Below are 14,243 nucleotides of genomic sequence, written 5' to 3'. Positions count from 1 at the left end.
CACGTTTTTCTAGGGGTACATCCAGGTGTTTTCTATAAGTGCCCTTTGGAGACTCCAAAAGGACCCTGGGTAACCATGGCCACATACCTAGCATAAAAAGGCTACAACTTTTGAACTCTTTCACCTACAGTCATAGGTTTGGGCTCTAATGAAAGGTGACACTTCAGATTCACCATTAGTGTTGCTGAAACAGAGTAACTGAAGCATTAGAGTGCTTTTTACCTTCTTGAAACTAAACTGTGCATATAAAAGAGTCAAAACAAGTGCTATTGTGGAAAACTCACCTGTTCAAACTGGCATACTCTATAACTGGACCCTGTGCACTTCACTTGTTTTTATGTTGATGTTCTGTTTTAATGTTGTTTCTATCTTTCATGCTTTCATCTTTCATCCTGTATTCTTTTATTGTAAGGTGACCTTGGGTGACTTGAAATGCGCCTCCAAATAAAATTTAAAAGCAGTTTATATAAGACACACCAAACTATTTACATACAGTGAATTGTGACACTAATTATTTACAAACAATTTCACAAAATGTTTTGGGCAACATGCCAGTCATTGTAGCAGTCACGTTTGGGGACAAAGCCACATCACAGGTTGAGCACTTCACTGGTGTCTTTACACAGTGCCTGCACTTCAGCCGACCAGCGGTGCTCTCTACACTGATATGCACTGGCATGTGACTAGCTGTGGGTTGAGGCACGATGGAAGATGAGGGACCAGGTGAGAGGTGAGACCCCAATTCTGCCAGCTCAACAACAAGGGTCTCTCTGAAGGCCTTCTGGGTCAGAGGTACCTGTCCTTTTCCTTTTGCAATGTCTTTGTGAAGGAGGAAGGCGTTTACAATTGAATGTCTTGTGAAGTACTTTATAGTATCCTATCAGTGCATCAGAAAGGTCCACTACACCCATGCACTGGTTGTAGTCCTTTATCACTGGCGGAACTGGGATGTCTTTCAGTACCCAGCGCTGATCTGCACCTTTGACCTCCTCTGCACCGTGTCCTGTGCATGTGCCGTGTGGAGCGTTGAACACAGGAAGACGTCCCTTGTGTCTCGCCACTGGACATTTACATTTACATTTATTCATTTAGCAGACGCTTTTATCCAAAGCGACTTCCAAGAGAGAGCTTTACAAAGTGCATAGGTCACTGATCATAACAACAAGATAGCCAAAAAACATCGCGAGTAGCCAAAACATGAAGCACACATTGTGAACAACCAAAGTAAGTGCCAAAGGGAAGAACCATAAGAGCATGTAGTTAAACAAGTTACAATTAAACAACATGAACAGCTATAAGTGCAAGTGTACCTGTGGAAAAAAGCAAGCAACAGTAATAAAACAATATATCACAGCGAGAACAAAAATTTAAATCAGTTACCACTAACCACAAGAGCAACAAGTCTCTAAGCAAGAGTCATTGTGATCCTTGAGGAAACTAACATCGGGTCAAGCGAACCGTTCCTAAGTACCGTTGTACTCCCGGAACAAGTGCGTCTTGAGCCTTTTCTTGAAGGTGGAGAGACAGTCAGTGTCTCTGATGGAGGTGGGGAGTTGATTCCACCACTGGGGGGCCAGACAGGAGAAAAGCTTGTGTTGGGACCGGGCGGTCTTGAGCGGTGGGACCACCAGGCGGTTGTCTGAAGAAGACCGTAGGTGGCGGGTGGGGGTTTAAGGCTGCAGGAGAGACTTGATGTAGACGGGTGCAGTCCCGTTCACTGCTCGGAAGGTCAATACCAGGGTCTTGAATCTGATACGGGCCATGATAGGTAGCCAGTGGAGAGAGATGAGGAGCGGGGTAACATGGGAGCGTCTGGGTAGATTGTAGACCAGGCGGGCCGCCGCGTTCTGAATCCTCTGAAGAGGGCGGGTTGCACATGCTGGGAGACCAGCGAGCAGCGAGTTGCAATAGTCCAACTTGACTATTGCAACTCGAGGAGGGACAAAGAGGAGGGAGTCGTTCCTGATCCAGCGAATACTGCCGCGGGGAGATTTTGTATCCAAACTGTTCACTTTTGTTTTCGGGAATCCAATTCTGTTTGTGCGGATGGTTCCGCATGCCCAGATCCTCTTCTGAAGGAGGTCTCGGAAAAGGTTGGGACTCATATATAAATTGTCAACAAAGAGCTTGTACCCAGTTCCCAGCAACTGTGTGTCAATTAGCTCCATCACTGACTCATAACTCAGACCCTTGCCACTGTTTCCCTGGAGCTTTCCCTCGTATACAAAAAAAGTCCCACGTGTATCTTGGAGTCAGCCAAAACAAACAGTTTGTATCCCCAGCGAACAGGCTTATTTTTCATATATTGTTTTAGGCCAATGCGGGCTTTGGAGGCAACCATCCTCTCGTCAATGGCAATATCCTGGCCTGGGTGATAGTTCCTTTTGCAGGCCTCTCCTGGTAAACTGGGTTGATCGTGCAAAGACGGTTGAAGGCTGCTGTGCCTCTCCTCTGCTCATTATTAGCATCGTCCGCCATGCTACTCAGGTGAAGAGATCGGGAGATTCGGAGGAACTTCTTCCCGGTCATTACCTGTTTTGGGAACGGGAAGCTGTGTAGTTTACCCCCTCGCCAGTAATCAGTAAATGTAGAGCATTTTACTAAACCCATGTAGATGACCATGGAAATGAAGGTAAACATGTCCTGCAATGTTAGATCAATCCAGGGGTGAGTGGGTGTTGAGTGGTGAGTTGAGCCAAACTCATTGGTGTTTAGAAGGACAGTTTGTAAAACTGAGTTGGTCCAAAAAAGTTGGAAAAGCTGCAAGGCTGTGTAGGTCGCTGTTCGGATGAGCTGAGGTCCAGGTGACTTTGTCGGCATGAATGTAGGCTGAGGGGGTGTTATGTCTGGAATGTCAACATCATTCCATCTCTCTCCAGACGGGCTCGTTGACGCTCCAGCTTTGGTTCTGCTGCCCCTCCCCCGTCCTCTTCCTCTTGGCCTTCTCCTGCTGGCAGAACGTCTGTGGGGAGTTTGAGGCTCATCACTGGATGAGCTGCTGCTGTCCTCCTGTCCTACTGCTGTACGGGGCCGCTTGCCGAGTTGAGCAGGAGTATCTGGCTCGTAGTCCTCATTAGATGTTTTCCCATAATGACAAAATAAACAAACAGTCAGTTACAAAACATTCCCATCTTTTCTGTATTCTACCTTTTCACAGGTTACTGCCTCAAACATCAGCAGTTCACACACTGAAACAAAGACACACACACCTCCCCCAGATTCATTTCACACCTTTAAACAAAGAGACTCACACACCTCCCCCGATGCAGTTCAAACATTGAAACAGAGAGACACACACACACAAACTTCTGTTGTAACTTATTATACTATATATACAAATATATAGCTTTTCTGGTGCTAGAAGAAATAGTGTGCTTTGGCTATGTAAAAACAATGTTATACCATGACAAATTGAGCTATCTGATCTGATTCAGTGAAACAACATATGTATGCATATAAAGTTACAAAAACAATTACGAAAACAAAATGTTGCCGTGTGTTTGTTGTTTCTTTGTTCCATGTTTCACTAAATAAGATATACTAATAGTTACTTATTGATATGGTATAAAACATTGTTTTTACAACTCCAAAGTAGCTCTATTAGTATCTTATTCAGTGACAAAGAAACAACTACAAATTATTACAAACACACGGCAACATTTAGTTTTTTGATTTCAAACTAAAGCTTATTTGTGCGGAATATACAGTAAAATATGTTTTATAATATAAAACGAAACTTACTTATCCAGTGTAATATCTCCTCCTCAGATAAATTGTCTGATAAATCACTTTCACGTCCAGTAACCTCTTCCAGAACTTCTGTGAGAGAATACTTGGATTTCTGCATCTTCTTTGCCATCAATTCGCTGTATGACCTTACTTGCTCAGAGCGCACGACGCACAGACAATATGAACCTGCTTACGCAAGAAACTTTAGCTTATACACGTTTTCACTTCCCTGGAAACCCCCATATCATTGTTTTCAGAATTCGATTGGCTAAAGGACGTGTCAGTCATTTCCACGATTGGTTTTGATTGGGCTGAGCTTTAAACAAAGAAAGAGAAGGTGGGTTTTGATTGCCCGACAATTCAGATGAGGCACTGGTTGGCTGTTAAAGGCCTTGGCCAGACAATGGAAGCTCTGATTTGGTCAATCTTGGTGTCAATCGAAAGGGGAGAATTCAACAGACATTTTGATGCCTTCATATCGTAAATACTGCAAATGTTTACTCCTCGACAGGTCTGCAAACGCCTTTGTAAACCGAAATTTGTTAAGACGTTTGTTAACTGAGACCGTAGATAGAGGTTTACAAACAAATCGTTTTAACAAATCGAGGCGACAAAGCGTTTGCTGACCTGTCGAGGAGTGAACATTTGGTTTCTTATATACTACAACAATACGTGGGAAGATCCCAAATCAAACACGTCGAATCTGGAGCAGACGCCATGTTGTCAGAGCAATCAGCTGCACTTGCACCGGTGACGTCACTACATCTCCAAGGCAACATATCAACAACTCTGTGGAGTTTCAATAACACAAATACTTTATTTGGTGAACAGAACAACTGTCTGGCTGAGATATCACAGAAATTAACTTTTTGACAATGTACCGATGTACCAACTCTGTAGAGTTGGTACATCTGCTACAGTTGCTACATTGCTCCAAGGCAACCGCTTGTTGCTAGGTCCGTAAAAATGTTTATTGACCTCTGCGAACTTTCAGGAGGTTTACAAACGTATTTATTAACTTTTGAGAATGTCTTCTGGACCAATAAGAACAGCGTATTGGTCCAATTATTACACTAGTATATTAGAAACTCCGTTGCTAACCGGAGAAAAGACCACTTATGTGAACAAGTTGTTTCTTCCGTCGGCTAACTTGCATAATGAAACAAAGCATAATGGCTATTTATGAATGTAAAACATTGTATTTGGACGAACTACTTGACATGGTTAGATACTTTGGACCCTTGGGAATGTACACAGATCAAGTTTTGATGGGTTGTTTGCATACCTGGACGACACTGAACCTTTGAGGGTAAGTAGAAACGTTTGGCTTTGGCGTTGTTTACAAATGGGTGACTGGACACAGACGTTGACTATACTTGTTGTTGTAACTCGATCTTGAAATGGTTTACATATCTACAAGCACAAGAATCGTAGCTTTCCAATGATGTACAACATGTGTAGCAGTTAAAAAAATATATTTGTTAAAAGTGAGTGCGCAGTAACTGGGGGAGGAGGGGGCAGCGTTTCGGGCCCGCGGGCGGGCCAGGATCGTAGTCAGGTAAAAAAATAAAATCATACTTTGACGTTTCATTCCATATTTCTGGCCTACACTTGGTATTTCTATATACTCATAATGCAGCCTGCTTCATTGTCATTTGATGATTGATTGTGTATTGTGTATCCAATTTAGCGTAGAGGGCACAGAGGAGCTGAATGAGGTCCTGTCTGAGATCCTTCAACATATGTGGGGGTGGAGTGTCCTTGGGAGTAGAGGGTGGCTTTTGATCGTGGTGGCGGTCAGACACTCACTGTTTTTTAACTGGTACTCGATGGCGGCCTTCAGGTTAAAGCCCTCGATCAGGGCGGTCTCGTGAAGTCCCAGGGTGTTTCCCACACTCCTTACATCGATGCCCTCCGTGGTCATGCCCACACTCAGCTCTGAAGACGTACACACACACACACAGGTGCACCAGCCACACACACACATTTTCAGGTCACATGAAAGTACATGGGTCACACACACACATATGCATGGGCCACAGAAACACACACACAGACAGACAGGTCTTGCACACGCACGAGGGAGTCAGAAAACACAAATGCATCGACAGATGAAAGGAGAGGATACCCGCATAACACGATCCATCCCTCTAAAACAAGACTAAAGATGGCCGCATGGATGCTTTTACCCGGGTGCTCCCTGATGCCACGCTCTATGATCTCACTGATGTACTTGAGAGCCTGAGCATACTGCTTCATGCTGTAGTAGCACAAGCCGATGTTGTAGGAGAGGTCTGGGACAGACAGTGGGGAGAGATGAAAAGGAAGACAGAGAGACAGGAGGGCAAGAGGTAGAGACAAATAGATCAAGAGAGGAATAATAGTTACTTTTACCATCATCCAAGTGACTTGTGTTTTATGTGAAACGGTCGCGGATGCGTTGTCGTGCATTACAAATGGTGCTTTTGTTTCTATCCGTCAACTGTGTGTATGTGTGTGTCTGTGTATGTGTATGAGGTCACCTGGTTGGTAGCCGAGCACCTGCATGGCAGACATGAACTTTTTGCAGGCCTCCTTGTACTCGCCCTCCTGGTAGAGCAGACAGCCCATGTCAACATCATAGTCCGGGTCGTCCTGGGGAAGCTGTTCCACCAGCGTCTGGAACAGACGAGGGGATGGGAAGACTGAGACAGAAGAATACGCTGGAAGTTCTGCAGACCTTTCTTTTTCTCTCTTTCATTTTCTTAATCCATCATTTCATTAGTGCGTCCTGTCTACTATGTTCGGCCAACCCTTTCTCACTTTACTGGCCAATGGAGTCCACCTGTTTTCATTAAAGCTCTATAATGTGATGCATTGAACTGTACAGTGAGGGGTAAATTTGTTTGATCCCCTGCTGATTTTGTAGGATTGCCAACTAGCAAAGAAATTATCAGTCTATAAGTTTAATGGTAAGTTTGTTAGAACAATGAGATACAGAATAACAACAAAAAAGGAGGAGTAGAGCTGAGGATACAGGCAATGACAGCCATCATCACCAGTCTTGCCCTGGAGAGGCTTTGGCCAGAAGAGAACAGGCCTTACACCATGAAACCAAGGGTAGTGAATATCCATAAGCAGGGCTTGAAATTAACTTTTTTACTTGGTAGCATTGGTGCTCCCAACTTTTAGAAGTTAAGAGCAGCAACAAAACTTTAAATTATCCTATAAATACATTCTGAGCCACTCGCTATCTGAATCGTACTGTACTAATGAAGCTTAGCGCAAGTTCAGTTAGGCAAGACCGATCCCTGCACTCTGGCATACTCGATAATGTTTCACACTAACTCCCACCACTAAGAACGCTTTCCCTCTTTCCTATGTCGGGCTGTCATCTGGGTTTCAGTTCGCTTAGCGCTCCCGTCTATCAATCAACGCTGTCAAATCTCCCCCGTTGCTGTCAGCCTATCAAAAGGATCCAGTGCCTTTAAATACGATTCTCTCCCTGTTTAGTTTGTCCATGCTATCAAGTGCGCGGCCCTCCACCTCCCCGTCACCACCCGGTGCCTTGTCTCTGTTCTTCAACTCCTTGGCTGGGTCGTCGGCTGTCGCCAGCGCCACCAGTGTCTGGACTCCGTGGGGGATTCTTCTTCGGATGTTGGGCATTTATCATTAATTCCCCGGGGTCTAAGCTCCAAACACTTGTAGTACATTTATCATTCTGTAATAAACATCACTTTACTCATTCCAGGTCTCTCCTGATTGAACTAGTGCTTTCTTCCAATCAGGCATATTTCCCTTCTGGGAGATTTTATTTTACAAACTTATCTAAAAATACAATCAAAAATATTTTAACACATATATAGCTTAAATAAATGTTATTTATTTATTTTCTTTACTGAAGTTACGTTACCAGTATTTTCACTGAGTTCGCTATAGTATAGCTAGCTTGAGTAGCCTTCAGTCTACTGATACCTCTAGCTAAAGTTACTATACTAGCTCTATTCACGATTAATGAAATATAATTAGTTGGCCATCAACATCACAAACTGTAAAATATAGCTAACTTCACGTTAGCTATCTAGTTTAATGTAAATTTTCACTTGCACTATCTGGAGGTTCTATACTCTGCCCTGTTTGCCACTGCCAGGCAGAGCTGAGAGTACAGAGTGCTCCACTGTACTCTCGCTGTTGTTTATTAGGTTGTCATGACTTTGTGAGTGATTGACTTCCTGTCACTGTTCAGTTGCTCATCCTCCAAGCGGAGAGAGCAGCAGAAGACAATTTGTTTGAGTTCTGTGGAGCGAACAGTTTGTGATATTTCATAAAATTCAGAAGCAGCGGTGGCAATGATTTTGTAGCGGTGGGGCGCCGCTGCAAAATGCATGGAAACACGTATTTTTCCATCCGAGTTCCTGGTGAGTAGGTACTTATTGTAATTAGCTTGTAACATTCCATGTTACAGGAGATTCAATCTCAGGCTGAGGTGATCCCTGACCTAGCCCTCCGAGAGAGGAGCGTGAAGCGAGGTACTCAAGTCTGACAGACAGCTAGGGAAAAATTACAAGGACAGGACATGACAGAGCTTTCTACTTTGATATAGGCTAAACAGAGCCTACAAAACGTTGTATGTTGTAGTAACACTTACAAAAGGAGAGGGAAAATATGGAAAGAGAGAAAAGAAGAGGAGAGGAGAAAACAATGTCTCCAAAATAAAAGTATACATACAGAATGAAGAGGGGAGGGAAAGAGTAGTATACAATAAACTATCATGTAAAGATTAAGTAATGCAAGTAGATCATTAGTAACTTGAAACGTTTCACCTTTGCTCCAGAGTACTCCTCCTCACCATATTTGATAGCTGCTTGCAGTTTAATCATCTGGGTGCCAAATTAATAAAATTTGGGTTGGAAAAAAACAAGAAAAAAACCAAGAGAAATAAAAAAAGATTACTTACTCCATCATTACATCAGTAACAAAACGGCAGTCGTTATATAAATAACAATAATTACTCTTAATGTACAGGTGTGTTTTAAGACCTACATTACCTTAGTATGGCTGCTGGGGTTGTCCAGGAGGAAGGTGGCCTTCATTGCCTCTGGGTATGCACAGGCCCCATACAGTGACTGGGCGTAGTACAGTTTGTATTCCTCCACCTCGGGGTGAAGTTGGGTCAGCTGCTCGTAGCACTCCGCCGCATTGGTGAACTCCTGCATGTGATAGTAGCAGTAACCCAGCAGAGACAAGGCTGCCCTGGACTGGGAAAACACATGTGGTTTATGCAACTACACTCACTCAAGAGTGTCTATATACTTGCAGTTAAGTTGTTAAAAAGTTTAAAGAATGCCTCCACAGGTCTCTAGACTGCAACATGTGCGACCTGTGGAGAAATGAAAACATGTTGCACCAACACCGTCAGGGTATATTTTGGCAGATTGTAATCGTAATGCAAATATAGAGCTCTGCTCTACCAATTAAGGCTTGGCAATTCGCGAGACACACCTACTAGTGTTTTCGTTGGCCAATTCCCATCACAGACTTGGCAAAGGGGAGACAATTGATACCAAGTCCCCACCCCTCGCACCTCGGCTTGACGTGGATGTTGGTGGTACTGCCTTTCCGATTAAGTACCCGGCTCGTCCGGTTGATTTTATTGTACTAACTCTAGTCAACCTATCCAAAACTATGTTGTCCCACCCCCCAAAAAAGAAAAATCTATTCTCGAACCTGGCTCATACCACTAGCTTTTTCATAGAATCATTTTTGCTCAATCCAACATGGGTAAACTAGTACCCCATTTACTTGCTTACGCCAAGAAAAGTTTCTGGGAACTGTGCTCGCGGGTACGAACAGGGCACAAGCACAAAGGGGAACATTAGCGAATCGCCGATTTACCTGGAGCTGACTGAGCACAGGGAGAAAGGGCTTGATAATCTACATATGCCTGTCCTGCTGTAGCCAGTTTTGCAAATAGTTGGCACACATACATGAAATGTTGTTTATAGAGTTTATTCCTGTTATTTTAAAGCAGATTTTTTATATATATATAGCTGCAAGCAGCAATGCGGGTTCCTCCGCAAAATGGCAAAATATTATTCAAATGTACATTGTAGAAGGTCAAGAGTTGGACAACAAGAGAGCAACATTACTTTATATTTGGCCAACAACAACAACAGGCTGAATGGAGATTTGAACTCAAGAGCATGTGGTTGCAAGTCAGCCTCTCTATCCTCTGCTACACATCAACTGTTGAGTTTATATGAATAGAAAAGCCAGGGTAATAGCTTTGGTCAGCTTTGGGACAAAGTTTCAGCAGCTGTAATTCATTGATCTTTTGACATATCAAGATGAAATTGCTATGGTACTTCAGAATGATGTCATCCTGTTTAACTAAACAGATAATGAAAATTATGACAGGGTCAAAGACTGGCTGAATTTGAACCTATGACCTTGCACTTTATAGTACACTGTCTCAGCCCATTGAGCTATTCTCAGTATTGGGAATTGTCATGGTCAGTTACTATATCAAAAAGTAAGCTGTTTCTCCTGTGGTAAGCATTGTTAGATTTGGTCAAAGTTTAAACAGCTCTAATTCAATCATATTTTGACATACCAAGGTGAAATTGTTTATGGTACTTCAGAGTGATGTTATCTTGAAGCCTATTAGGTTTGAAAAACCATCAGTCAAAATTATATTTGATTTATTGACACAAAGATATTGAGGCCATGTGGAAATGTACATAAATACACCCCTTTCAGCCATTTTGAATTGCATTTCTTATTCCATTTCACCCTATATAAAGACATTCTACACATCTGTAACAAATTCCAAGTCGATTGGATATATAGTTCATGAGGAGAATGGTTTCGAAGGTTGTACCAAATGTTGACAGGACAGTCGTGATTTCCCCTGCGCCCCAAGTGATTTCCCCTGCGCCCCATTACTCCAAAATGCCTGAAAATTGGTATGCCTTATTTCTTATGGGGGAAAAAAAAGCCTCAAGGACCCATAAGGTCCGCCATGATAGATTTTGCTGTACTGTCCAAATTTGTCCAAAAAAACTTTCTCCTCATGAACCATAGATCCAATCGACTTGAAATTTGTTATAGATGTGTTAAGTACATGTCTTTATATAGGGTGAAATGGAAATGCAATACAAAATGGCTGAAAGGGGTGTATTTATGTAATTGTACACATTGCCTCAATATCTTTGTGTCAATAAATCAAACTTTGACTGATGGTTTTTCAAACATAAGAAGGGTTCAAGATGACATCACTCTGAAATACCATAAACAAATATGCAAGCAGCAATGAGGTGGCCAAGCAGGTAAAGCAGGTAAAATGAACGAAAAACATTTTACACATCCTCAGAATAGGGTTCTGAGGAAATGCAGCTTTGAATCCATCAAAGATTTGCTGATACGACCCAACTTCCTGTTTGCCGGCTTTGCCGCAGATTTTGATTGGCTGTACCGATCAAACCGTTTAGAAAATCTAAAATAATTTGGATAGTTTGTGTGAAGATTGCCATGACTATATACAGCTAGACTACAGGTAGCTAGCGACTGCGTTGTACCTGGCTACCTTTGCAGTGGCTTACAGTCTAGTAACCAGTGACATGGCAGGCTCGTTGGCTGGATTCGAACCTCTTACGTTGCCCTTTCGAGAACACCAATTTATCCTAGTGAGCTATTCTCAGTGCTGGAAATTACTGTGTTCAATTACTGTGTAAAAATATAAGCAGTTTTTCAACTGGCAAGCGGTTGTCACATTTGGCCCAAGTTTAAACAGCTGTAATTCAGTCCTATTTTGACATGCCAAGGTGATTGTGGTCTGAAGATAATCTATGCCAAATTATTTATAATTTTTTTAATTACGTAAAATTGCAGCCGCATCAATTCATCTGGTATCACAAGTTCACATGCGTCAGGGAATCGCCCCTTAGCGGTTAGATGACACAACCTTTGGTGAACCTCTTTGGAACAGGGTCCCGAGCACCTGTACCAAGTTTGATGTCAATTCAGCAAATATTTCCTGAGATATGATCTCACTTCCTGTTTTGGCGGCTTCATCGCCAACTTTGATCAGCTTTACCGGAAAAACAGTTTTGAAAATCAACAACCATGTGAAAACGTTTGTGAGGCTTGATCTGAAGATAATTGGTGCTTATTGCAGCGCCACCTAGAGGTGAAATGGCATGACCTATTGGACCTCTTTAAAACAGGGTCCCTAGTCCTTATATCAAATTTGGTGTCAATGCAGTAAAGAGGTGCTGAGATATGACCTCATTTCTTTTATGGTGGCTTGGTTGACGACTTTGATTGGCTGTTCCAGTCAAAAGTGTAGAAAATCAAAAAAACGTGATGTCTTTTGTGAGGCTTGGTCTAAAGATGATCTGTGCCAAATTTGGTGAAGATCGGACAAACCTTATAGGAGAGGTAGTGAAAAAACTTTATATTCAAAATGGCGGCCACATCAATTCAGCCACATCAAGTTGATTGGCTGTAATTAACAAACGGTTGCGAAAATCAAAGCTCCAGGGGATAACTTTTGTGAGGCTTGGTCTGAAGATCATCTGTGGCAATTTTTTCGTCAAGAATTGTATGAGGAGTAGCGAAAAAACGCTTTTCCTTTACATTCAAAATGGCGGAGAATCTATATAACTGGGTATGATGTCATAGAGTGCGTTGAACTCGTCTTGATCCAGGGAATCCAATGATACCCCATTGGTGGCGCTAGATGGTTGTAATGGGAAACATGAAACTTGGTGAAATTGATGAGGGGACTGGTCCCAAAGAGTGTGCCATAGACTTCTGACCATGTGACCATGTGGTTGGGGCTGCCATAGACTCCCATGACAGATGTGTAATAATAATAATAACTAGAGAGGGTACAATTTCTGGGGAAATTGTAGGGTGTGCTGCTTGCATCGGTTGCACAGGGGTCCGTTTCTTATTGACATTTTTACAACTGATATTTCTGTATATTTTATATAAAAATGCATAGGGCCTACTTATTATTTATAAAGATTACATAGATTTAAAAGCATCTTTTTTTTGCTGCTCATTTACAACTCAAAATACGAGTGACGTGTAGAATGAAATAGATGTCTTATTTCCCCTGCAAGAGGCAGCCTCATAGCTGAATCAAAACGAATAAATTTGGCAGACCGGTGTCAAAATGGACCTAATCTCTATGACTGTTAGTTTCCTCAAGGATCACAATGACTCTTGCTTAGAGACTTGTTGCTCTTGTGGTTAGTGGTAACTGATTTAAATTTTTGTTCTCGCTATGATATATTGTTTTATTACTATTGCTTGCTTTTTTCCACAGGTACACTTGCACTTATAGCTGTTCATGTTGTTTAATTGTAACTTGTTTAACTACATGCTCTTAAGGTTCTTCCCTTTGGCACTTACTTTGGTTGTTCACAATGTGTGCTTCATGTTTTGGCTACTCGCGATGTTTTTTGGCTATCTTGTTGTTATGATCAGTGACCTATGCACTTTGTAAAGCTCTCTCTTGGAAGTCGCTTTGGATAAAAGCGTCTGCTAAATGAATAAATGTAAATGTAAATGACTTAAACATCCTTTTAAGTTTTTCCCTTCTCGTGATATTTTCAGGCATTTAGCCTACTCATATTGCATTCATTCATTAATAAAGAACCCCCTTTGAAGATTATTCTACGACGTTACCGGCAGTAGAAGATGGAATTGCGATTCAAACAGTACCATCTGCTAACTGAAAATATGCCCCCAAAAACGTAAATAAGCTTGACATTTATTTAGGGAGAAATGGCTAATTCAAGACAAGTTTGCTACGAGCAAGCTAGTTGCGGTGGCTAGCCAAACTTCACTGAGTGAGGGGATTGTTTGAAAGCACCGGAAATGAGAATGTTTGTTTTGACAGAGTTTAGGCTGTGGCACTGAAGCCAGCGACGCACCACACAAGCTTGAGTTTAAACTTTACATACATTATTTAATGTGACATTACTTACTGTACATGCAAGTCTTGATTTGCTTAAATGTACATGTATGATGCTGCTAGTAGTAGTACACCACGGCACAATACGATACTCGCTGTGCAACAGCACATCAATCCATGCGTCGTTGCTAACGTGTGCTGACGTAGCTAGCACTGAGTACCCTTCGTTGACTAAAGGCACTTTTTGCCACAAAAACGTTGTAACCTCCTAAACCGTGCAACGGAACGTAAATACAAGCAACGCAATCGAGACAAAGACGAATATTTTTACACAGGCGTTGTCTATGTAGTCCAAATATTGACTGATCCTTAGGGGGGCGATATAATAAACAATAAATAATAAATATATATATGAGAGAATAATAAGAAAAGGTAGAAACACATAAGTGGCTTCGCGGCTTGGCCACCAATAATAATAAGAAAAGGTAGAAACACAAACACTTCTACGGCTTCGAAAAAGTTCTGGACCACCATCCGGCGACTCAGGAGGGGGAAGCAGTGCACTGTCAACGCTGTATATGGTGGGGATGATGCGCTGCTGACCTCGATG

The 14,243-nt window shown here is 42.2% G+C and overlaps 1 protein-coding gene across 2 annotated transcripts in view; it reads right to left on the bottom strand.

Moving 5' to 3' along the window:
* The window catches only part of ift70 (intraflagellar transport 70), a 58,780-nt gene that overhangs the window by 27,977 nt on the left and 16,560 nt on the right, over positions 1 to 14,243 (bottom strand). For both annotated transcript variants that reach the window (XM_067233040.1, XM_067233041.1), the window contains exons 3-7: positions 8,757 to 8,966; positions 8,532 to 8,588; positions 6,252 to 6,387; positions 5,919 to 6,023; positions 5,539 to 5,667 (exon numbers count right to left, since the gene is read on the bottom strand). In XM_067233040.1, coding sequence (XP_067089141.1) covers positions 5,539 to 5,667; positions 5,919 to 6,023; positions 6,252 to 6,387; positions 8,532 to 8,588; positions 8,757 to 8,966 — 637 coding nt within the window. The remainder of the gene's footprint in view (positions 1 to 5,538; positions 5,668 to 5,918; positions 6,024 to 6,251; positions 6,388 to 8,531; positions 8,589 to 8,756; positions 8,967 to 14,243) is intronic.

The sequence above is a fragment of the Osmerus mordax genome, chromosome 3, assembly GCF_038355195.1.
Source record: "Osmerus mordax isolate fOsmMor3 chromosome 3, fOsmMor3.pri, whole genome shotgun sequence".
Classification (NCBI taxonomy): domain Eukaryota; kingdom Metazoa; phylum Chordata; class Actinopteri; order Osmeriformes; family Osmeridae; genus Osmerus; species Osmerus mordax.
This window is presented reverse-complemented; position numbering and strand designations above follow the sequence as displayed.